Source organism: Anomalospiza imberbis, chromosome 14 (genome assembly GCF_031753505.1).
Source record: "Anomalospiza imberbis isolate Cuckoo-Finch-1a 21T00152 chromosome 14, ASM3175350v1, whole genome shotgun sequence".
Taxonomy (NCBI): Eukaryota; Metazoa; Chordata; class Aves; order Passeriformes; family Viduidae; genus Anomalospiza; species Anomalospiza imberbis.
The window spans coordinates 614,741-640,794 of NC_089694.1; the positions used below are offsets into that span (position 1 = coordinate 614,741).

Below are 26,054 nucleotides of genomic sequence, written 5' to 3' on the forward strand. Positions count from 1 at the left end.
ATTCTGCTGCAGGAGAGATTACATCAATAACAAATAGTCACAGTGCTGCCCTGTGATTTTCCTCAGTCTCCTGGATTACACTCATGTTTTCATTTGCAAATTAAAGAATCTGCCATAATTACACCCGATCAGGCATCAACTGGCAGCACTCCACAGAAGTCAAGGTACTTCATTAAATATACATAAGGATATGAAACTCGAATTGTGTGGCTGGAGTGCACTGTTTAGAGCATTAAATAATGTCATGCATGGAATGGTATGTGCAGAGCTGTGTGTGTGGGGTTAGGGCAGCAGCTCTGTGCTCTGTGAGCAGCTGGGTGCTCAGTTCAGGGCTCTGACCCTCCCAGGGGGAGGCACAACCACTCACAGAACACCCCATGGTCCTGAATAAAGGTGGTGCTCCTCAAAGTTCAGCTGAGCAACTTGCCTGCTTTTCTTTGGAGATCTCTTCTCCTCCCACTGTGAGGGGTCCATCCAGGCTTCCAGCTCCTCTCTAACAGAGTCCTTCCACCCACTGCAGCTCAGGGATCTCTCTGCTTCACTTTTGGATCGCACCTGCAGCCAACAATTCATCCAAAAGCAGATGCTCACCTGTCCACACCACCACTGTCCTTGCAGGCTTTCCTCCCCAGCACCAGACTCACCCTCTCCCAGCTGAACCTCTCCTTCTTGGTACCACGATGCTTTGGAGTCCACAGCCTGCCCTGTCCTCCTCGGTGCTCTGCATAGCTTTCTCCTGTCATTTTCTGTCCCTCTGTTCAGCTCATCCTCCCTCCTGATGACCAAACTGTATCCTACTGACTGTATCCTACTGACTGTATATTTCACTGCACTATCATGAAATGCACTACATCAAGTTCTTTCCAGTTAAAACAGCAATTTCCTAAACGTGCTCCTTTGTTATTAGTACAAAGACCAGCAATATTTCTCACTATTTTTACATTTATCTAATTTAATATCCAAGAGATTAAAGAAAGCACCTAATGCCTTGCATTTGGCAGCTCAAATCCCATTCAAATTTTTGCTTACTACTGGTTTTACAGTATATTTAATCTAAATTTATCATAAAAAGGCCAGTCCCATGAACTGCATGGATTAATGCTGACAGCTCATCATTAGAAGGGAAGATCTTATGTGAAGCTTAAACATTTTCTACTAACAACACCTGAGAAACACTAGGAATATTTGAAGGCAGTCTTGCCACTTGTCTGAAATGAGAAAACGTTTATACTTACCAGAGATAAGAGCGACCAGAAGGCAAAACTTGGTCGTTAATTACTGACTCTACCAAGCTGAAGCCGTAGAGGAAGAGAAACAGGGGCAGGCACCAACTAAGTAAAGGTGCACAACTGAAATTCCCTCTGCGTTTTTAACAACTCCTGCAATTAAGAGTTAATTTGATGCCACCTGTTGCAGAAATGAGAAGTCCTGGGACTGTTCAGAGGAAAGCCCCTTTAGAGCACCGTGACAGTCACCACGAAGGTGGTTCATGCTGTTAAAGCCTTTCTCACAAGAGGGAGAAGTCAGCACCTGGTCCCCTGCAGAGGCTCCTCATGGCTCCTCTCCTGCAGCACCGAAGGGAGGCTGGGAAAGCCTCCAGGGCAGGGATGCCACGAGGACAGGGGATGGGAGAGCCAGCACCCTCGTTCCTGAGGCCACCCACCCAGAGCTGCTGGCATGGAGCCCTCCATGGCCTGGGGAGTTCAATGGCAGCTGAGGATCATCCTCCACGGACGGTGCAGCGCCAGGCAGCGTGTGGGGTAAGTCCTGCTTCTCTGGGGTACAGACACTTCCCACTCCAGAGAAAGCTCTCAGTGCCATCCTTTAACCATGCCAGGCTCCAGGCCCAGCTAAGCCTCCACGCTCCCCAGGAAGGCTGCAAGGAACACAGCTGAGGAATGAAGTGCACCTCTTCCACAAGAGCCAAGCACAAAAACCTTGAGCCAAGAGTCTTGTAACAAGAAGAAAAACCAAGGATAAGGAGAAAGATTTAGCTGTTACTTGGAAAATATTTGGTAAGAAACCCAAACCTCCATCAGAGCAATTAGGGCAAAGCCATCCTGGGCCACTTCCTTTGTCTTCTGCGTGGGGCTCAGGACAATCAGAATGCTCAGGTACTTGTGCAACATTATCTGAGTCAGCACTTCACACTGCTGTTCTGACCTCTCTATGCCACAGGCCACACAAAACAACTAAAATCTGACTTAACCATGCCAGACCAGACCTGAAAAGTGGGCACAGGTTTTCATTCTGTCACGAGAGCTGAATTGACCAGCCAGAGTAGAAGAGTGAGAACTAAGACAGCTGCACCCATCCCCTTTGCAGGAGGGACTGTTGTGTGATGTGGAAATGGCACGTGTGAAAGACAGCTTAACTAAAGACTTCTTGTGCAGTAAGTTGTGCACGTTCTTAAGTTTTCCCTTCCTAAATCAACATGCAGGAATTACTTAGAGTGCTTGAAAAATGTGGCAGACAGCTTCAGACCACGAATAGCCAAGATGCTTGGAAAGGATTTTTCCTTCTTCCCTTGTTTTCTTTGTAGGGGTTCAATGCTGTGGCACTGAAGAGGGGGTACAGCCATGTGCTGGGTACTCTCTGCAGTTCAGAACCTCTGCAGGTTTATGTGCCTTGTAATCTCTGGGGTTTACCTGCATCTTTGTAATCTGCCTTTCAGAGAAAAAAGATCAATCTGTCTGTTTTCAAACACATGGCAGAAAGAATCAAACACCAGGAACAATACCCAGCAAACACCTGTCAATCCTCCTGAGCACCACTCCTTGGCAGTACCCCTTTCTGTCCTGGAGGACAAGGGCTGCCTTAAAAAGAAGATATGCAAATATTTTGCACTGTCCTACAAAAGCCGGAGCTTTTTAACCATGTAAGCAAAATCAAAGAAGTTGTGCCCAGCAGGAAAATTCTGTAGATAGACACCAATGGGCAAAAAACCTGAATATGAAACAGTCTGAGCAATGACTTTTCCCCAAGCACTCAGCTACTACTGAAAAAGCATCCAATAACTTTATGTAAGTGTTCCATGAAAATTCTGGCCTTTTGCAATCTTGGTGCTCATGGAGGTCTGAGTAAAGCTTCTTCAGTTTCCTTAGCTTTCAGGTCAGAACATTTGAAAGAGAACAAGAAGCAGAGACCAATGAATGTACTATCACCAAAAGTGAAGTGCTTCTGCAATCAGGAAGGAACAGTAACAGAAATGCACATTACTGCACAGTGTGCTCACTGCAGGCTTGAAGGAAAATGCACTGTTGAGAAACTTCCTCAGCTTCATTCAGAAAGCATCCCCAGCCCTGACAGAGCAGGATCCAGAGCAAGGAGAGTGAGGGAAAAACACACCTCGAGGGAGCTCAGGGAGAGCAGACAGAGCTCCTCCTCTTGTCCAGGTAACCCAGGGCAGGAGGAGCCTGCCCGACTCTGGAGAACTTTCCTGTTCATTACAGGTGAGCAATTCCAGCGCACAGGCGTGGGGCAGGGCATGTCTGCTGCTCCATGCACACTTCCCTTGGTGCTCCTGAACCTGATTGACTTGGGCAAGGAAACAACTCTCCAGCAACAGCTGGAAGTTTAACTCCTCCTGGTTTACAGACTCAGCCTAAGCCAGAACATCGTGGGAGGTCTGGCACGGTCCCAGCCCAGAGGCACTGCTACAGACATCACCCCTGGTGAAGGTCTGTGCAGTAATTATGACGGGCTGTGTAGCTGAGTAAGGGACAAAGAAAAACCTTCATTATTAATAAAGAACTACGTCTCCTCATTTAAAATGAGGACAGGTTGAAGAATGAAGCCTGATGCTTTCTCAGGAGAGTCATGGGATGGAAAAGTAGCAAGACAAAGGCCTTCCTCCATACAAGGAACATTCTTTGAAGATCTCAGAGTCCTTTAAAGATGAGATGAGAAAAGAATAACAGGGTGACTCATTTGGTCTAAATGTCCTACTTCAGCTATGCTAAGTGCCAAATATTGTCTCCATAGTGAATATTTACTTTGAGATTAGAACAAAATAGCAAAAGGCACAGATAAAAGACTTCTCTGAAAGGATACACAGGTAAGGTAAGAGACAGCATTTCTTTTTGGGTTGTCATGACCTGTTCAGGGGTAAGGCCAGGTCCAGTTTGAGAATTAAAAGTCATTACCTTGAAATAAAAGTTCTACAACTGCTCCTAATGCCATTACTTACTTAGACTCTTCTGATGCAACAGAGTACAAATTTGGCTAACAATTGCACTACTCACACTCACAGCTGCACCTTTGAATTCTACCACCAGGAAAACCCAGTTCAATAGCCCACTTCATTATCAGCCTCCTCTATTATTGACATTTTATCTTCATTTCCTCCAGCCACATTATTCTTAGATCTGAGTCTGGCAAACAGACCAAGGTCTGCAGGCTGTTTCCTGGACTGAGATGCTGTGTGCACACACAGTGAGAAGGATCTCCCCAGACCCTCGCAAAGGTAATAGTTCAGTACCTAGAGCTCAGGCGATTCAGCAGGCAGTGCTGCTCCTCCTGATGAGATGTCCAAGTGATGATGATGATCCTCTCTTCCCTCTTTATAAGGGGAAACATTAAATTCCGCTGCTGCTCAGGACTCCTATGATGACTTGCATGTTCAGTCATGAACCACTGTGGCAATAAGGGCCACATCAACTGCTGAGGGAGTAAGGAAAGAAATAAACTAAACCATACGAGGGGGTTCTGATCTCATTTGCAGACACGTAAATATTGAGTAAATCTTGGATTTTGGTGGAATTATTCTGGATTGGCACTGGCTGAGCCCAAACCTGAGTCAGGCCCAGCCCGTGTTCAGGTGAGCTCATTAAATACCTCTCAACCCCTGTGACTCTGCTGGGAGCACTCGTGTTTAAAGTTAATCTCGTGCTTAAAAGCTTTGGAGGATCAGGGCAGGAGGGCTCAGCCATGCACAGGACTGAGCTCCTGCAGCAGGAGTGCAAGTCACCACTGCCTCCCAGCCCCTGGAACACGAGCTCACCAGGTCATCACTCAAGTCAGAGGTTTCTCTCTGGGGGAAAAGCCATTATAGTCGTGGCAGCTTCAGACCTTTGCCTTTTGGTCTCTGTCCCTCCCTTCAGATCATCCTTCACTGCAGATATGGTCCCACAGCTGCAGCAACTCCACGTGGACCCAGACAGGTAGGATTTAAGAATTTCATTGAGTACTGGAGAAGGCTTAGGCATTGCTCAGCTGCTTGTTGCCAGTGCCAGAAGCTGGGGACGAGGTGAGGTGAAAGCTCCACGTTCCCCACAGCAGGACTGAGAGGTGCAGGCAGAAGCAGACTCAGGAACAAGGTTTTGCTGGGGGAAAGGGAATGAGGAAGGCACAGAGGGCTGCAGGGCACAGCACCTTTAACCCTTTTAACCCTTTCCTGGTGCAGCTGAGCGTTAAATGGCAAGAGCAGACAGCAAGTCTTTGCTTTCACCTGCAGGAACAGCTCTTCAGAAATGTTCAGCATCACAGGGCCATCCCCTGGATGCAGCTCCAGTAAGATGCTCCAGGAGTAAGCACAGTGAGGTGCTCCAGTGAGCACCTGAAGCTCCTCCCCAGCAGCTGGGCCAGGTGAAACCCGGGGCTCAGGGAGCCAAGCACAGCTGCTGAACCTGCTCACTGGTGTCCCAGTGCCACGTGGGCCTGCTCCCTATGGCCTGCACATTGTGCCTGCTTCACATGGCTCATCTTTGTGATTCCTCACTGGAACACCACGTCATTTTTAGTTCTGAACAATATGTAAAGTTCAAAAACCTCTCACAATTCTCTGATTTCAAACAGAGTTCTCCTCCCCCTTCTTCTTTCCTTTTCTGCTCTAAAATGCAGAAATACACATGCATTAACATAATGAAATGGGCGAGCAGGGCTAATGGGGCTGATTTAGTCTGGAAGAAAAGGATATAATTAGTGCCGAGTGACAGTGCTCTCAGTGGTGACACGATGCTCAGAGCACCAAGGGACATTCTGTGTTACAGCATAAAGGCTCCACATTCCTGCTGCTGACACAAGTGCCAGTGCAGAGCAGGTGAAGAGGCAGCCTCCACACCGTGTGCTTCACCATCCTCCCTCTGCCTCACCCCCAGGACTGGCTCTGCCACTCACTCCACTGCTGGGGATGAAGATAACAAACCATTGTCAAAGGCAACCACAAAGCTGCTTGTTTCACATTAGCATCCTTAACATTTTCTATCTGATCAGATTTCCTGTTGGTTGAGGAAAGCTGCCTTTCCTTGTTACCAGCTGCTATCCCAGATTTCCCTCTCCCCATCCCCAATACGTATTTTGCCATGCTTGTCTGCTTCTCTGTGTAAAAAGGTTATGTATGCCTGGAGGGAGACTAAATGTTACCAAAAAAAAAATAGAAAAAGGCAAAAAAAATCCCACATGAAAACAGAACTATGGGCGAGTGTCCAAGACTCTCGACTGTGTAACTGTGACTAACCAATGGGTGTTTTTAAAAAAACATTTCTCTCATTTTATTCCGTTCCCTGGATGTAATAATACAACTCAAATTAGTTTTCCAGGAGCTGACTCCTTTTTATGTAACCATGTTTTATACAGATAGCAGCAGCAGCTTATGTTTAAACTATTTAAGAGAACAAATAGCTGCAAAATGTACTTCAGATGGCCCTTCTCCTGCTAGCAGTGTACTCCCGCCTTGAGGGAAGCCACAAAATCACTCTGTGTTTTGCTGCTGCGTGGATGCAATTGTAAACAATGCCCAATGCCCACAGGAGCAGCACGCAGGTAAGGATGTCAGCTCTGCTTGTTTTACTGCCTTTCAGAGACCCACGACATTGCAAACTGTGGAATGACTTTGAGAGAACAAAGCTGGGAGGATGCAGAACAAAGCAGCAGTTCAGCTCTTACCACAGCCCTGGCTTTCCCAGGGCATCAGGGAGGGCAGCATCCCCTGAGCTGCAGCCCAGGCTGGCAGCAACCCCTGCTGGCACGGGGCTCAGCTGGAAACCCCCACATTGGGGCAGATCTCATCGCTGTGATGCCCTACTGTTCTCCTTCCTCCCACTCCCACCACTGGCTGCAGCTGCTGGGCCAAGGACCTGCTCTGTGTCCCCCAGGCTGCTACCAAAGAACTGCCCTGGACCTGCTTTCCTGAGGTGCATTTGGGGCACGTGGGTGTGGTGGTTAAAGATGATGCTGTAAGCAGGCAAGGAGGTGTGGGGAAAAGACCAGGAAACCAAGGCAGATTAATTTAGGAAACATGGATCTCATTTTCTCATTCCCACTTTTGCTTTTAGAAACAGGCCCAAGAGATGAGAACTGATGGACCACCAGGCTCAGACACCAGCGTGACATGGCATTTAAGTTTCTCAGCAAATAGCAGAACACCCCCCAAACACCCCTACCAAAAGCCTGGAAAACCTTTTACCTGGTGTCATCCTACCTGCCTAGGGAGTCCGAATCCTGAAGTGATAAATGAGGCTCCCCAAGCACTACCCCTGCATGAAAGTGGTTAAAGGTGCAGAGAAATCCATCATCTAAACAAGAGAGGTTCAAAGTTAGAAACACACAGGCTTTACTCTGTGTTGCCATGCCATTATTCAGCAGATTAAAAAGGTGCATTTTTGTACTCCCTGTGGAGTCTTTCAAGTCTGCAATTTTCCATAAAACTTCCATTATGACATTTTACTTGGAGAACTTTGCTAACAGCCTCCTAGTTGTCATACTTTCCAGTACCTTCAAAAATGGGTAATTGATGTCACAGTAACAAGTTTAAACATTCCTTTTCCTTTATCCTAACAGCACAACTGAACTGCTAACTGCTGGGTTCACACTGGAAGGGATTTCTGCTAGGATTTGTTTCAGCCACTCCATTAACTTTGATGGACCGTGGCAGGGTTTGCATGGAAAGCACAGTTCAGATAAACTCACAATCAAAAATTTTCAAGCTTCCTACCAACAAACCACTGAGGATGGCACTCATCAGTCTTTCAGCAGGTCTAATATCGCTTTCCAAGCAGTTCACAGAGTCTGAAGAAAAAGATAAATGCAGCCCAGGCAACCTGAGCTACAAGAGAGGCTAAAAGGATTCCTGATCAGATGTTCTCCCTCCTGTGCTAGAGACAACATCTTTCAGAGAAACACACACAGAAATCACACCAACAAAAAGTGTCACCCCTCTGAATTCCCACCCCCTCAGCTGGTCACAGGACAAGCTGATGTGGCCATGGCTTCTTGTGCCTGTCCTGGAGGAGAGGAGGAGGGACACGCAAGGAAGAGACATTCACCCTTGTGCATGGCAACAGAAGATGGCCAGCTTTCCTCTCAGAGCCAGACGTTTTCCCTGGGAAGGAACACCAGTGCCATATGCCGTGGAGGAGGGGGTAACACAGCTGCTGCTAGAGGCACGCTGCAGATTCATGGAGAACCCAAGAAGAACAACTCTTGGCATCCAGGGAACACCAGGGCCACACTGATGCTTCCCTCAGAGCCTGCACCGTGCCAGCCTTTCCCACAGATCCCAAATTCCCCAGCACTGAACCGAACCGTGTCCCCCGAAGGCTCTGCAGAGAAAAGGCCCGGCACTGCTCTGCTTTCCTTGCTCCTCTTGGACAGGCCACTGGGTGTGAACTGGTGATTTATGCAGTGCAATGATCAGCCCAGCTAAGAGCAGACTTCTGCAGGAATCCAGTTCCCAGTGCAGGTTCCACTGAAACAGGCACAAGCTTCTGCTGGAGTTTCCCACCAGCACACGGAGGAGTCAGACACAGCGTGCCAGGGATGGCAGGTGTAGGGCCCAGCTTTCTCTCCCGCCTCACGGCTATGGAATCTTCCTGCTCACCAAGTACCCCGTGCTCAGCACCTGCAGAGGCTCTGCTGCCATCATCTTCTAGAGGAGCTTGTCAGGAACAGTTCTGGGCTCCGGATTTACTCACGAGCAACACAAACCCTGACAGATGGCAAGAAATCCATGACGTCGGCTAAGCCAGAAGAGTGCTACAGGATTCACCTGTCCTTCATCTTTACTGAGTCATGAAATCACAACTTCTATCAAGTCAGCCCCAGAACTGAGAGGACAATTGGACTTTCTTCAAACCCCGACTTTAACATTCAGTTACATCATCACTGAAACAAGAAACCTCTCCCCAAGCCTTAAACCAGAATATGTGTCAGAATTAATATTTCTGGTGAGATGATAAATGCTATTTTAATAAAATGCTTTTATTTTAAAAGACACAAATCTCCCAGAGGTGGTACAAAGAACATTCATGCAAAATTTGGAGAATGTAACAGAAGAAAGCAATTGACTGAAATATTTTGGGCTAATAGTGACAGCTCAGGAACTGATGCCCATCATTACAGAGAGAATAATGCAAGCGATTTGTAATAAGAACTCCAACCTCCTCACTCTGCCGTTCCTGCAGACTCAATTGTGGCAAAATCCAGCCCTGAATATTTCATCTTAAAACACTTCTACCAACAGTAGCATTATTTGTCTCGGCAGATTCTGGAGCTTATGCAAAAAGTACAAGGCTTACCACGTGGAATATGAAGCAGTAATGCAGAACACATATGGATCAATAAGAGAAAATATTAAAGAATAAAATTTATAATAGCTTCATCTTATGCACACTAGACAAACGAGATATACCTCATTGGCAATTTCATATCAGTAAACACAGCATGAGGAGAGACCATACCTTTGCTTCATCTGAAAAGGAAAACAATCTACTTTTTGTTTTTTCTGCTGTGCATGCATTTCATTTCCCAAAATGCAACCAGGCGTGCATTACAGACAAACTCCATCCTGCTTCACCCCAGAACAGCTGCCATGAGCATTCTCTAGCACTATGCAGAAGCCTTATGGAGCGCGAGGTGCTGGGGACAAGCCGAATCTGAGCCTGAGTGCCAGACCTGGAGCAGAGTGCAGCCTCAGGAATTACTGCAAAGAACCGCCTGGGAATCGATGCCGTTTGAGTAGCAAGCAGCTTTTGGCAGCCAAAAAAAAGGGCAGTGTGTAATGGTGAGAGCTGAAACAAACAAACTTTATTTGAGAAAAGCAGCGTCACTGTGTCCTAGAATGACCCCGTGAGTGGCTCAGGTTGCAGTGTCCTGTGGGAGCATCAGACACTGACAGGCAAGCAAAGGGACACGGCTCCCGCCCCCACACAGGCTGGGGACACACAGCACACCCGGGGACACACAGGGAGAAAGAAACCAAACAAACAGAACATGGACCCATAGTGCCACAAACCTTCCGGCTCTGTGTTCTCTTTGAGGTGCACTTGCTTCAGTGGGCAGCAGAAGATTTCGTGACACTTAGCACGAAAAGGGGACTCTTTTTTCTTTAATTCCGCAGATTGGATGGAATCTTGCCGTAACATAATGTACTCCTGAGTGCCAGGGGGAGCGTCATCCATAACTGTGGTCACCACATAACAAAATGAACTCCGGTTAGAGCCCGAGGAAAGCAATCCCAGGAATCAAATCAACTACATAACGTCAGGGTGGGGAAAGACAGAGGGGAAGAAAGGTTCATAGGAAGGAAAATAAACTTTAAAGTGTAAATATCTTAGTCATGGTGGTAGAAGGGTGGGAAAAAACATTTACTTTTATAAACAATGCTTCTCATAAAGCTCAACACTTCATCCCGTTTCATGCAGCTTTGAGAAACAGCAGAATAACACCCCGCTCTGAGAAGCAGCACAGCTCCCTCCTAAATCTGCTTTATTCCCCCCTAGCACCTGTATCCCTTCTGCATGCAGATCAGGAGAAAAGCAAACCAAACGTGCTGTTAGGGCCTGGCCACACTGCACTGACAGCAGGGAGCAATCCCTGCACACTGCAGGTACCTGCTCCCCAAAGCACAAGGACATGCCTTTATCGGGATATGGAATTACAGCCCATTCCTCAGAGCAGGGCTAATCCAGTGACATTTGACTCCATCATCATTTTCACTGCATAGAAGTGCAGATGTACAAAGAGAAAGCACATGAATCCTTCTGATGGTTTTCTTGTAAAACAGCAAGTAGATTTTGAAGTTGATCTTATAAATCAATACTGCCATTAATAACATAAAGGATATGCAGTCTGAAATGTTTCTGAATGGGGTCAGGCTATTAAATGGCAAAAAGATAAAATATATAGCATAAAGAAAGTTCCAGCTACCTCAACGTATTTCATTACCAGAATGAATTGAAACACTTTTCCACTATCTAAAAAATGAAGCCTTAATAACAGAGATAGTGAGATTCCTCAGCTCACAGCTTTAGGCACAGATCATCTCACATGAACAAAAATTAGCTGCTTTTTCACAAGACAGCCTCCAACCACCAGTTGTTATTTATAGTGTAACAGAGATATAAAACCATACCCAAAACCAAACTTGGATTCCCCAACCCTATGTGAAAAAAACAAAAAATGAAAAAAAAAAAAATCCAAGAATTTCAGTAATGAGAGAAGTAACTACTGACAGGCTAGTCTAAAACATGTACTAGCATGCACTAGGTAAGTTTACTTGGTTCTCAAACTGTTGGCCATTAATTCTAACAATTTAACCATTTCCTAAACATCTGCCAACACATGGACATCTTAAAAACCATCAGATTTAAACATGGACCCCCCTCAAACAAATATTACCCCATTGCATTCTCAAGCATTGGATTTTTTCTCTGGTAGGAGTCATGTGTGGGTGATAAATTCAGCTTGACAGTTGTTCTGCTCACAGTGGGCACTCACCTTCTCTCAGGACCTCATTAACCCACCAGAGAAACCTTGCACCGTGGCTGTTGTTGCTTCATTAGACTACACCCAGCACCAGCAATACACACTAATAATCTATATAAAGTGTCATTAAAAGGGACGCATGATCTTGCTCTATGACACCCCCTGTGCAGGGCACAGAGCCTGGGCAGCTCCAGAGCCAGCCCGAGCTCAGAAGGGAGCCCGGGAGCCACGAGGGGCCCGGCAGACACAGCCCCACACAGCACTGCTGCTGCCCTCAGTCGCACACAGCAAACCCCTCTGGGCACAGCTGCCTTTGCCTGGCACCTTCCTGAAGGCACGTGTGGGACCGAGGTGCCAGCCTCCAGCATTCACCTCTGTCTCTGCTGGTGTATTTCAGCTGCTCTTTTCTTTTTCCCTTCCATCCTAATGCACTTCCCATGCTCAGGGGTAGGACACATTGGTGCTCTACACTCCCATCTTCCCATGAATAAAACAGGGCTGAGGCTACGAATGTCATGGACACGGGGCATTAATTGACTGCTAAAGAACTTGTATATTCTCAGATGAAAGTGATAAATAACTACTACATAGCTTTAAGAAAATGAAACCTTTTTTCTTCCCCTACAATTTGATGGAGACCAAATCCACAGCAACTGAGAGGAATTTGCTCAGCAGTGAATATAAAATAACTGCAGTAACTATTATGTTTCCTAATCAAAACATTCAGCTTGCTAAATATCACCCTGTAGCACATTCTTTAGTTCAAATAAAATAATAATAATTACATTAATAAAAACTTGCTGTCAACAAGCCAGTAGGGAAAAAACTTCTTCTTCCTGAAAGCTTTACTGAGAGAAACAGATCTTTAGGATGGCTACTGGCACCAGGATGTTTTTCAAGATAAATTCAAACATGTTTACTTTATAAACACACCAGCTAAACAGTCTGCTGGTTTGTGTCTTTCTTTTATGTCCAACTGCATTTCAGTTCCATCCAGAATTGCCAGAAACCATAATATCAACCCTGTCCATAGGCCTTGGCTTGGGTTCCAGCTGAATAATCTTTGATGTAATTCAGAGTTTAATAAAGCTGTAAGGAAATGTCTTTCCCCCTGGTTTTACATAGAGAGGCTTCTGCTCTGCTAGCTACAGGCTATAGCAACCATAGGGTAAATGAAATCCAGGCAAAGCAAATCCTCCTGCTCCTGTTGGACTATTGTTCTTCTATCTATGGCACAATTTAAACAAAAAAATTATACTTCCATGGATCCATTCACTCCTTGAATGAACCTTTCAGGTCATTACCTGAAACATGATCTTTCCTCAGTTCCCAGGACGCTTGCACTTGCAATTAATTCATTTTGCTGGCATTTTGGAGGGACTGAAGTCGTGTCTCTACACACGAGGTCTTCAAGCCACAGAGAGCATTAGAGCACCTCTGAAATCCTGCACCCACAAAGTGAAGGAAATCCCTTCTCTTTGGCACAGGGCAGGAAAAAACCCATTCCCTCAGTAGGATTTTCTGGAGTAATGAGAGCAGCAGCCAGTGCCCCCCCAGTGTCACCTCCCCAGTGTCAGTGTCATCCCCCTAGTGTAGTCTCCCCACTGTCATCCCCCAGTGTCACCTCCTCCCTGTCACCTCCCCAGTGTCACTGTCATCCCCCCAGTGTCGCCTCCAGGACACAGGACAGCGATGCTCCCTGACCACCTCCCTCACCCACACAAAGGCAATAAAGGCCACAAATGAGGTTACCCAGGCCCTGGGGCTGTTTAGAGTTATGCAGAATTATTATTTTTCTCCTTTTAGGGGAAAACATTAGGCTATCGAGTTGCTTTCAGCTCCTTACAGGAACAAGTCTAAAAAAACCCTCTCTAAAACAACTTGCTTCAAGTGACTGCCTGTAGGACAGGGAAGGGCAGGAAAGTGGGGTATTTTGCTGTAGTAACATTTTCCTAGTTGAGACAGCTGATTAAAATCTCTCAGGTCTACAGGCAGTAAAAATTCTCTTTGCTTCTTTTCATCACTGCTTGGTTTCCCTCCTAGTTTCTCCCAGTTGAAGGTGTGATTTTTTTTGTCAGCCACCTGCACAACGTAATAAACTCAGAGCACAACAATACTTACAAGTTAATTGAAAAAAATTCTATTCTGGGGCTGTAAAACACTCAGAACCTCTTAAGGACAACACAGCCTATCCAAACCATTTCACATTAAGCTTTGCCAAAATCTTGATGAAGTATTCTTACCAAACAGCCCTGGCACTTCTGCATCACCCAGAAATCTTATTTTCAGCTTGCAGCTGTGTGCTCCCAACTTTGAAGTCTGGTTGACTCTGACTTGCAGTTTTTACAATGAAGACAGATATTACAGGAAGCACAAGCAGCCAGTTCTCTTATTTTTATTCACAGCAAGCCATTTCTGGAGTCCCTCATTTTGTACCACTCTTTCCTCCCCAGTGCACCCCCAAACCCAGGCACCACACCAGCTTATTTCAAACTGAAAGAAACAAACCAGCAAAAATACTTTGTGAAAGACACAAATTTCTTTAGATGATTTTCCAGAGTTAAAAGTAGGCTCCAAATGAGCTCTCATTACATCTGGAAGTTGCTGCTGGATGGGGTCTGTGACAGGGAGGGCTGCCAGGGACAGCCCAACTCCTTCACTCTCACAGGAACAGTGCCAGCTCTTTTGTTCTCAAACCAATTCTATGAATTTCCTCTATGGCAACTATGTCCTGTGCTTATTTCTGATCTGATATTAAAGGACAGTTTTATGGCATGCATGAGTAGAGCATGCTTTTGAGATGGGCAGTAACTGTCTCCAAGAACTCAGACACTTGGGGAAACAAACCCCTTGCCCAGCAGAGGGCTTTTAGTACTTGAACTAGTGAGTTCTCAAGCTGCTGATCTCAGTTAGACTGCAGCCAGTTGTTAGAGCTGGAGGCTTCAGGGATTCAACAGGATACGGCTGTGAGTGCCCTTCTGTGTCTGGTGGGACAGGGAGGGTAACCTCCTACTTATGGCACAATATCACAGGAATATTTAAAACTCACCACTGATGTCTAAGGAATGCTTCCCATGGTCAGGACAAGGTCCCAGCTGCTGCTGTGACTGCTGTGTGAGGCAGAGACTCACCAACACTTCCACAGGCAGCTGCAGCCCGGACCTCAACGCTTCCCATCCCACACAGATCCTGGGTGTGTCTGTGGCCCCAGCAGCACCCCAAGAGCCGCAAACTGATCAAAGCCCGCAGCTCAAGCACCCCTAAAGATTCCTGCCAGCTCCTGAACCTGCCTGGGGGGCTCATTCCTTGGGCAGCAAACAGAAATCCCCCCTTGCACAGTCTGTATGAGGAGTGGAATGTCCCAGTCCTGACCCCAGGGCTTGGCCAAGCCCTGCACAGCAGGAGGGTCAGCATGGCCCACCAGGGCAGGGTCAGCATGGCCTGTGCAGGGTCAGCATGGCCAGGGCAGGGTCAGCATGGCCAGGGCAGGGTCAGCATGGCCAGGGCAGGGTCAGCATGGCCCACCAGGGCAGGGTCGGCATGGCCAGGGCAGGGTCAGCATGGCCTGTGCAGGGTCAGCATGGCCTGTGCAGGGTCACCATGGCCAGGGCAGGGTCACCATGGCCCACCAGGGCAGGGTCACCATGGCCTGTGCAGGGTCGGCATGGCCAGGGCAGGGTCAGCATGGCCCACCAGGGCAGGGTCGGCATGGCCAGGGCAGGGTCAGCATGGCCAGGGCAGGGTCAGCATGGCCCACCAGGGCAGGGTCACCATGGCCAGGGCAGGGTCAGCATGGCCTGTGCAGGGTCAGCATGGCCAGGGCAGGGTCAGCATGGCCTGTGCAGGGTCAGCATGGCCTGTGCAGGGTCACCATGGCCAGGGCAGGGTCAGCATGGCCCACCAGGGCAGGGTCAGCATGGCCAGGGCAGGGTCACCATGGCCAGGGCAGGGTCAGCATGGCCTGTGCAGGGTCAGCATGGCCAGGGCAGGGTCAGCATGGCCAGGGCAGGGTCAGCATGGCCCACCAGGGCAGGGTCAGCATGGCCAGGGCAGGGTCAGCATGGCCAGGGCAGGGTCAGCATGGCCCACCAGTGCAGGGTCAGCATGGCCCACCAGTGCCACCCCTGCACCATCAGGTCAGGGTCACCACTCACTGCCACCCCTGCACCACCAGTGCACTATAGCAAACTGCAGTGAACCCCGGCTCAGGGAAGAAATGCTGAAGTCTGGCTCCAGATCAGCGGGCTGAAGGACAGCTTTATTAAAACTATACTATATTACATTAATGCACTATTTAAAGAGATACTATCCTATTCTACACACTTCCTTCTTACTCACCTCTCTAACTCACACTCGTGACTCTGCTGAGAGCCCGAGCCACAGCTGGATCCCACTGGTCACTGACCCCAAATAACCTTCACCAGGATCCAACCCAGCCATCACTGCAGGTGAACAATCCCCACATCACATTCCACATGGGCAAAACAGAGGGGCAGAGATAAAGATTGTTTTCTCTTCTTCTCTGTGCTTCTGCAAGAAATCCTGAGCGACAGAATTGTGTCTCTGTGCAGAGAATGGGAATGTCACCATGCACAAACCCCACTGGAGGCAGCTGCAGCAGCTCCCACGCAGCTGGGCTTCTCCTGCCCAGGACAGAGCTGCTCCCTGCTTCCAGGGGATCACTCACAGCTCCTGCACAGGCCCTGTCGAGACACTTGATGAAATCCTTACTGGAGAACCAGGAACCAAGTGAGCCAAAATGATATGGCTGAAACCTACTTTAGGCAAAACATTTCATTGCTGTATTAATTCTTAAGGTTTGCACAGCTCCATCTTCATTCCCGCATCAAAGAATTTCTCCGATGATTTTAGATAGTCATTTATTTTCTGATTTGAAACTACTTTCCATTGTGAAATATCTTTATATTTTAAATAAGTGACTGCCTTGTGATCAAAATTGAAAGCTGACAGCTCTTTCCACCATGTTTCCTCCAACATATGTAGAAATTTCTTAACCTTTTGATCTGTTGAAAAATTCTGAAATATGCACTCTTTGGGTCAACACATAGAATAATTTTTTTTCAGATCTTCCAAAAATACTTGCACAGAACACTCCCCCTTGACCTAAAAGAGTAATTGGATTAACTGCTAGCAGTAATAGGCTGTTATCCTTAGAAAAGACTAGCCCAGATAAGGCTGCACTTAGATCCTTGTGGATAATAAAGACAAAGACATACGACATCAAAACTTTGTTGATAAATGCTGCTCAGAATGCATCTCCTCTTTCCCCTGTGGAAGTGATTTCTGCAGAGAGCCTTATCTCCCAGCTGCTCCAGGCACCCCGTGCCAGCAGCCAGCCCTGGCCCAGCTCTGCCCTGCTGTGCAGGGCTGCAGCTGGACCAGGACCTCGCTGTGCCCCCGTGCAAGGACAGGGCTGCAGGGCCACCATGCAGACTGGAGCCACTCCTCAGGGACACCTGCTGCCTTGAGCTCCTCTCCTGTGCAGCCCCACTCTGAGGTTTAGTGGGGATTTGCTGACTGTGCAGGTGGGCAGCAATGCAGCTGCAACAAGCCCAAGGGTTAAAGGGTCAGGAGCCCAAGCAGTGCTCTGCTCCAGCCCTGCAGCTGCAGGGAGCAGTAAGGGAAGGAGCAGGAAGAGCCAGCACATCAGTGCCTTGTCCCAAGGCTGGTGTCAGCAGCAGAGTGCTGCTTGCATGGAGGTTTGGGCTGGAACTAGGAAACATTGCCTCAGCAAAAGGGCTGCTGGGCAGTGCCATCAGCTGCCCGGTGACGCGGCAGGACCACAGCCCCGAGGGATTGAGAGGCTGTGAAGCGCAGATGTGGCACCTGAGGTGGACGTGGCAGGGCTGTGTGAGCAGCTATGAACCGTGGCAGTGCTGGGGAAGTGGAGCCCGACAGCTGTGTGACTGTGGGAGCTGGGTTTGGGAGAGCTGCACTTGGCAGGCAGGGCTGTCACCTCCTGCACCCGAGCTGTGAGGGACAGAGCCACGGTCCAGCTCACCAGGGGCCAACAACCAGCCCCAATTTACTAAGGAACAGCCCATGGTGCAGACCCAGCACCTTTCCCTTCCCAGCCCTCAGGAGCTGTGGGTTTGCTATGCCGCACGTGCCCACTCTCATTTGAGCTCTACAGCTCAGCTCACTGTTGTGAGCTGTTGTGTCACAACAGTGAACTTACGTTCTTCACTGACAGAGTCTGGGAGAAAAAGCCAGGAACGTCGCTGCTTCTAATCCTTCAAGTGTGGTGAAAATCAGGCATGCAGAGGAGAAGGTGCCAGGAGACCTGCTAGAAAGGTCCGGGATGAGTGGGAAGCTAGCAGATTTTGAGAGCTTTGGACAGCTTTAGTTTGCTGCTTGTGAAATATTAGAATACTCTTGTGTATCATAACTTTAATGAGCATTTAATTATTAATGTAGCCCTATTTGGAGCTAGGAGAATAGTTTCAAATTATAAGGGAAGTAGAGGGAGGTGCCTTTTTTCTTCCTATTTATAGAGCATTATTGTCAACAGCTAGGCTACAAAAAGAGACAAACTTCCCTTGTGTTGGGAAGAAAAAAAAATCAAACCAACAAAAACAGAAAGAACTGAAAAAAGTCAGAATCTTCTAGGAAGAGCAAAACAAGGAAAAGTAGCTTGAAAATGGCAACAAAATCATCAAAGAATAGACTGCATCCCTCCTGGAAGTCTGGAAGTCTGAGCGCTGCCTCTGGGGAGCAGGAGATGAACTCCAGCCTGGAAGTCTACTCAGAGACTGGCACTGAAAGTTGAAGCTCTTGGGCATTTCTCTTGGAAGAAGCAGACAAGAACAGAAGCACCATTCGTAAAAGGACAGGTGACACCTCCCAGTTATTTGCCCCATTTACTGAGGATTAACAAAAGGAAGGATGCAAGAAATCGAGTGTTTTAAAATTCACACTCATTACGGGAAGAGCTGTTCAGAGAAATGGCCTCAGAGGAAATTTTTCAAAGCGAAGCACAGAAAACTCATCAGCAAAGCCAAAAGCCTGAGTGTGCCATGGACAGGTGCAGAGAGTGTTCTCACAACCCTGGGAAGCAGCAAAACCTGGACCCTGCTCTGCTTCAGCACCCCACACAAAGGGGCAAAGAGCTCAGAGTTATGCACACAGAGGCTGAAGAGCAGAGAAGTCCTTCCTTTCAGAAAAAAAAAAAAAAAAAAAAAAAAAAAAAGAAAAAAAAAAGAAAAAAAAAAGTCTAATTTAACCTGAAATTAACATTACTCTTCATTTCAAGGTTGGAAATTATTTTGAACAGGTTAAAGATTAGGCTTATGCAGATAGGGTCCCTGTATACAAACACATGTACACAAACCAGTTCAACTGTTAAACAGTCAAATGAAAGGCTGCAATATTTTCTCACATTGTTTCCTTAGACTAAGCTTTAGCTATATTGAATTCCCACCACAAGTGATTTTGCATAAATCACTTGATGCACACCCCAAAAATTTACCCAGCAGGTTACACCATCCTGAAAAATCCTACTCAGCTGTATGCTCAGTGGAGTCATTCACACAACCAGGAGAAGCCTCTGCCTACCCTGGCACTTCTGTTCCCAGTGTGCTACCTACTGCAGCAGCCACTGCTGGAGCAGCCTTCCCCAGCCCAGCTGCCAACGTTGTGACTGAATAATCCACCTCCAACAATCTGACAATCAGCCGGCTCTCTTTTCCCCCCATCTGGCCCATGCAGAGTTGTTATATCCACTTGAACAGCCATCGACTGAGGAACAACACCCACAACAGCCCATTCCCCCTTTCCTGAAATAAATGGACTGCATTTCAGAAGCCTGCATTTGACACAGTTTTAGAACTGTACTTGAAAACGTTTTTCCCCTCTCTACACTTACCTAATGCCTTTCAGGCACTGCAGAAAGCCATGTGCAATTCTGCCATCACTGTTACTCAGTGTAGTAACACGGAGTACAACACGCTGCGTATCCAGAGAAGGGTTTCTCTTTTCACTGTTCATCAATTCAATCAGCAACAAGACAAATTAGCAGAAGACTAAACAGCCTGTTTTCCTGTTACTGCCCACCCTAATGATCACTTGTAGAGTCCAAATAGATGTTCTGTATACTGAGAACCTTCTCAGCTTCCCTACAACTTTTTTTTGTACGCTGCCACGGTACTCCCACACACTGCCCAGCATCTCTGCTCTGTGCTAGCAGCCTAAGCACACCAGAATTACAATCATTTTTGCACAGTATAGCTAAAATGACATTATTATTTTACTGCAAGTGGTGGCTTTCAGTTCCTTGAGACAGCTGCTAGATGCTCTGAAGGCAGGGCGAGAGGGGAGTCAGCAGCAGGTCAGCACAGCGGGCAGGGCTGGCTCCCTGGCTGTGAGCAGCCAAGGTGCAGCAGCTCGGCTGCCAGGAGCAGGGAGGACTTCACTGCCCACCTGTGCCAACAGACAGCAGCCTGCAGCAGAAACTGCAGCTACCTTCACCTCAAGCACAAAGCCACCGGCTCCAGCCTCTGCCAGGGGGCCGTCCTGGCAGCCCTCCTGCCCCACGCCTGGGCAGAGGTGAGCAGGACCTGCTGGGCCCCCAGAAGGAAGCAGCCAAGGCAGCCCAGGTGCACACCCCGCTGGGGACACCGAGCCAGGCTGTGTCTGCAGAGCTGGCAGCAGCTCCTGTGCCTCGCTGCTCTGGCCACCCCTGCCCAGCACCGCGCTCGGGTCACCGCGAGGTGCCCGGGCAGGGAGGGGGACCAGGGGACCAGGGGGACCAGGGTGACATGGGGGACCAGGGGTCCGGGGAGCTGCCACAGTGCAGCTCAGAGCACCTGACAGTGATGGCTGTGCACACGGAGGTGGCTGCGCTCACACCTGGACTCCACGGCGCTGGCACTCCGCAGCCCAGTCCAAGAGGGATTTCAAAGTTATGGCTTTGCAGAAAAGAGTTAAAACCCAAGACTGTGCTCAGTCAAACCATAAATAGCTCAGCTGGGTGACTCTGGCCCAGCAGATCACTGGTCTGCTCAAACAGCCCAGCCAAGGCCAGCGTGTTGGGCAGTCACTCCTGAGTGACACGTTGTCACCGAGGGGAAAGACACGGTGACAAGGTCGCAGTACAGAAATGAAATGCAGATCTTTTACAAACCAGCACACATTTCCACACAACTTGGCATGAAATTCAGATGTTTGTGCAGGTGACCTCCGTGCCTGGGTGGCTGCCACCCTCTGAGCCTCACAGCTACCACCCACTGCTAGCCATGGGAGACACCTGGAGCCCTGCACCAGGAGCTCCTACTGCTACTCAAACATGCACACAAACACTCCAGATGCAATACACTATTTGGAATTGACTTCTCCAGAAATCAAAAGGCAAAACGATCAAATGAGGTTGTTCTGTTGGAGCAGAAATAACAGTGGAGTTTATTGCCTTTGTGTATTTTTATACTACATTGCATAATATGCTTGCATTGATGTTCAGCACCGTAAATGACATAAAAAACAACCCAAGGCAGCAAGCACAGCAGAGCTCTAAGAAAAAAATCATCACATTTCACATTCCAGTGCATGAAGCAAATGCTGCAGTCCTCTAGCTTACAACAGTCTACCAAAGTTAGCAAAGACAAATGTGTGTCTTAAAAAAAGACATTGTTTCAACACGGAGCTATAAATTAGCTTCTGGTTTTGAGGAGGTAGTAAGTGGTCTTTATTCTACTACAAGAAAAAGCCACTCTGCTCAAACTAAGGACATTGCATGCTGCATACTGTAGTTGGGGAGCTGCCTTGGGATACCACACTCGCTTTTGTACTGCTTTGAAATCATCCGTATCAGAGAAAAGCCCCTGTTTTCTGTCATTACTGTATTTATGCCTACTGGGACTCTACATATGCCCAAAGAAATTAAACCATTTATTCTGAAAGTTGACGTAAAACTTTCAAACATTGGAAGGACGCTGCTGCTGTAAATGCCTGAAACGTGTGGATTCACACCAACTCCAGCTGAACAAAAAATATCAAGAAAAGCTTCAGAGCAATTTGCAGCAGCTGAATATTTGGCCTCAACACTGTCAAAACCAGTGCTGGAGTGCACAGGGCCTGTAAACCCTCGCTCCTGAGCCCTGCACTGCTGTGGACAGCTCCAGTTTGCAATCCGTGCTCTCAGCACCACTTGCACCGTTCCCAATCACCAGTGCCAGAGTCCTTCCACTGCCCCTGCACGCCACAGAAACACTCACAGTATTTCTAATACTAGCCCCCACAACCCCACTTGTACCTGAAGTGACTGCAGGAAAACTACAAATGAATTTTTAACAGCTTCTCAAAGAATTCATTTAGGGAACGAGGTCTTCGCAGGTTGCAAACAAACCCACCTTTCCTCTTACCTTTAAATTTACTAATCTCTAACTTCCATTCTACCCATGCACTCTGCTCCTGAACTGAAATTCTAAAGACCATTTCGCAGAATTTTATTAGAATTTTGGTCTGGCTTTATCTATTAATTTCACAACAGATACACAACTGACAGAGTTCTGTGCTTGCTATTGCATGCACCTGCTTGCCTCCAGGCTATGGAGAAGGGGATAAAAGCTGCAGAGGCCAGGTGTGCCATCCCACCCCCAGAACGTCCTACCTGTGTCAGCGCTCTTGGTCAGCCCAGAGAAGCCCTCTCTGGGAGGAAGGCAGCAGTGCTCTGAGCTCTGCTTGTCCTGAGCTGTCATGCAGATGTGGGATGGAGGCTGTCCCGACTGCCTGTGGATCTCCAGGCTGCTAACCACAGCGAGCAGAGATGACTCACTGTCACTCTCACGTACATTAAACGCTCCTGTCCATGTTCTGGCTGGAGTTATTGCTGCAGTTGTTGTGTCTCAGCTGAGGGCTGGCACGGGCTGGGCTCACCCTGCAGCCGTGCTGGGTCAGGCTGCTCCTGTCCTGGGGCTCACACCTTGCCCCTGCCCAGCAGAATTTTCCTCTCCCATCACATAAGACAGCAGAAGGGAGCTTCCCTTGGCCACATCTGACATTTCAGCCCAAAGCTTCTCTCCAGGAATGCTTTGCATATCACATATTAATGGATTCTGACTAACAGCTTTAGCTTCACATCATGTCTAGACAAAGTGCCCCGCTGTGGGCAGTGGCCTGGAAGGGCACTTGAACAGCTGTGGGTGAACACAACATAAACTGTGTTGCTGACAGGCTGTATGCATGCTGTACCTCACCTAGTTATTCTCCAGGAGGTGAGAATAATGGGAATTTCACTGAAGTTTTAGGTACAAAGAGGCCAAAGCTCAGGCTGGCCAGAAAACCGGGAATAACCTGTGTTGTCCCCAGCCTGACATCAGGAAGCATTTCTTCCCTGGAAGGGTGTGAGAAATTGGAGGGGGCTGCCCAGGTTGGTGGTGGAGTCACTGTCCTTGGAGGTGTTCAAGAAGCAACTGGGCATGACACTCGTGATATGGGCTACCCAACAGGGTGGTGATGGGCCAAAGCTGCTGGGACTCCATGATCCTGGAGGTCTTTTCCAACCTTAATGATTCCATCACTGAATGAGAAGCTGTGGCTGCCCCTGGATCCCTGGAAGTGCCCAAGGACAGGTTGGACAGCAGTAACCTGGGCTAGGGGAAGGTGTCCCTGCCCTGGCAGGGTTACCAGGTGACCTTTAAGGTTTCTTTCAACCCAAGCCACTCTGATTTTATGTGCATCACTCAATACCCAGAAAAAATGAAGCAGTCAGAAGACTAGAAGGGAAGTAATAAAAGTTCCACAGAAAATTCTGATGGCAAAAATGTGAACAGGCTCTCTGCAGAGCCCAGGTGTGCTCAGCAGTGTCCTTCTACACCCTGGCTGCACTCTGACAACACAGCTGCACCCAAGCTGACCAAAACTCCTTCACACCACAGGGTCCCTGCAGAAAAGTGACAGCACAAAAGCACCACAGCTGCGAAGCCACAGTAAACTGATGCTGGAAGCAGGGAATAGGTGATAAAGTATTTACAGCCCACCAGAGAGCCTCCACCACCTCTCAGCAGCCACCAGAGTTTGCCTGCCCTTGGGTGTTACCTGTGAGGTGAAGGCTGCACCTCGGTGTCAAACTGCAGCACTGCTCCCCTTCCCTGAGATGAGCTGCCTGAGCTGAGAGCATTCAACTCCCTTTCAGTGCCTTTCATCATGCTCCAACACGCTGTGGTGCCATCACAGCTTTAAATATTTACTTGACATTATCTTGCATCTGGCAAATGTATTCTGATACTCCCCAGCAAGTCCCATGCAGGATTAAGTTCTCCACTGGTCTTTGCACAGTAACAGATCCCATTTTATTTCACCACTGCAATTCTCTCCAAATCAGGTCTGCAAAGTCCAACAAGTTTTCCAACAATTCTGTTAAGATAGATGAGATTTGCAGGCACCAGACTAATTTCTAAGTTCCTACAGCAGGTAAGACTTTTCCTGCCTCCATTAGGCTTCCTCATTTTCTGTGCTGCTCAGACCCATACAGAGACTTCCCGGTACTCTCTTAGTGCTGCCAATCCAAATGCACCTTCTTTAATTTATTCTCTTATTGTTAATTAACTATTTCATATTGCGAATTCCCATTTTTCAGATAAGCTGCTGTTGTCACAATAGCCCTGTAAGTGAATTATTATAACTATAATGCATTCATAAATAACACATTAAAGGCTTAAAATACATATTTTTTTACAGCTGCTGCAATCCAGTTGGCCTACATGTAACAGAAATTGTGCACCCATGAAATTAAACTGAGTAAAAAATTAGTTTTCAAAGGCTTAGTTCTCTGAAAAAGTTATTGTCTCTAATTCTTTTTGGTCAAATGTTATTTTCTTTCTGATGCTAAATTAGAATACTAAAATAAATAAAAATGACAGCCTCTGGGTAGGGAACTGAAGTAATGAACAGCAACCGAATTCCACCGAAGGCCAGGCAGTGCTGGGGGTGGGAAGGAGGGAGCAGAAAACAAACACACCAATATTTTCTAATGAACCTGTGGCAGGATAACGGCACACATCTTCAGTGAAGCACTGCAGAGTCAACTTCTGCATGAACCTCTCCATGGGCATTGCCAGCTGTTTGCCATGGCCTTCAGTGACCTGTGCCACGGCCACGGGCGTGGCCCTGCTCTGCTCTGTGCCCTGGCACAGGTGTGCCCTGGCACAGGTGTGCCCTGTGCAGGTAACACACACCCAAGGGCCCCTCTGCTGCAAAGTGCCCCCACCCCCCGGCCGTGTGAGCAATGGGGACAAACCAAACCAAGCCAAAGCAAAGCAAAGCAAAGCAAAGCAAAGCAAAGCAAAGCAAAGCAAAGCAAACCAAAGCAAACCAAGCCAAAGCAAAGCAAAGCAAACCAAACCAAAGCAAACCAAACCAAGCCAAAGCAAAGCAAAGCAAAGCAAAGCAAAGCAAAGCAAAGCAAAGCAAAGCAAAGCAAACCAAAGCAAACCAAAGCAAACCAAAGCAAACCAAACCAAGCCAAAGCAAACCAAAGCAAAGCAAAGCAAAGCAAAGCAAAGCAAAGCAAAGCAAAGCAAAGCAAACCAAGCCAAAGCAAAGCAAAGCAAAGCAAACCAAACCAAACCAAACCAAGCCAAACCAAGCCAAAGCAAACCAAGCCAAGCCAAGCCAAGCCAAGCCAAGCCAAGCCAAAACAAACCAAAGCTGCCCCATGCCAGGCTCTGGCTGGCTCTGCAGAGCCCCAGGAGACCAGCAGCACTTCAGCCTGATCTCAGAGCCCCGTGCAAGCACCCCTGTCTCTCACAAAGGAGCAGCTGACCGGCACAAAGGGCTGCACAACCTCCCCCCTCCCAGGGATCCAACACAGATGCTCCAGCACAAAGTCAGGGAACATTCTGAGTATTTCTGTCACCTTGCTGTGCCCCTGAGGCTCACACTGCAGGCAGGCTGCTGTGCCCACATTCCTACAGCACTGCACAAAACTGCACTACAAAATGGCCATTTTCCCCATTTATTTTCCATGAAGACACCCAGCCAACAACAAAACAAGGAGTGGGAGTTGCCCAAGAACAATTTTGTTGGTTTCTAGAGAAGTAAAAACTCAAAAGAACGCTTTTTCTCTCAATCTGCAATAACCAGGCAAGCTCACAGTTTCTGGGCAGCCCAAGGCTGCTGTCAGTGAAAGAGCAGTAAAATGCAAAGCCCAGTTCTCCTGAGTGGGCTCAGAAGAGGCACAGGAGCTGCTCACTCAGCACACCCAGCTCAACACCTGAGCACAGAGCCCATCCCTGCTGGCCACCCACGGTCCCAGGGCCCAGCACACGAGAACTGTCCCCAGCACTGACTGCAGGACCTGCACACTTCCTTCATACCTAAACCGGCCAGATTTTAGT

At 48.0% G+C, this 26,054-nt stretch overlaps 1 protein-coding gene across 2 annotated transcripts in view; it reads right to left on the reverse strand.

Moving 5' to 3' along the window:
* The window catches only part of FGF13 (fibroblast growth factor 13), a 203,616-nt gene that overhangs the window by 77,431 nt on the left and 100,131 nt on the right, over positions 1-26,054 (reverse strand). Inside the window, exon 2 of one of the 2 annotated variants that reach the window (XM_068204534.1) lies at positions 10,232-10,399. The exons of the other annotated variant lie outside the window; for it this stretch is intronic. Within the exon in view, the coding sequence (XP_068060635.1) occupies positions 10,232-10,399 (168 nt within the window). The remainder of the gene's footprint in view (positions 1-10,231; positions 10,400-26,054) is intronic. 2 annotated transcript variants of the gene reach the window in all.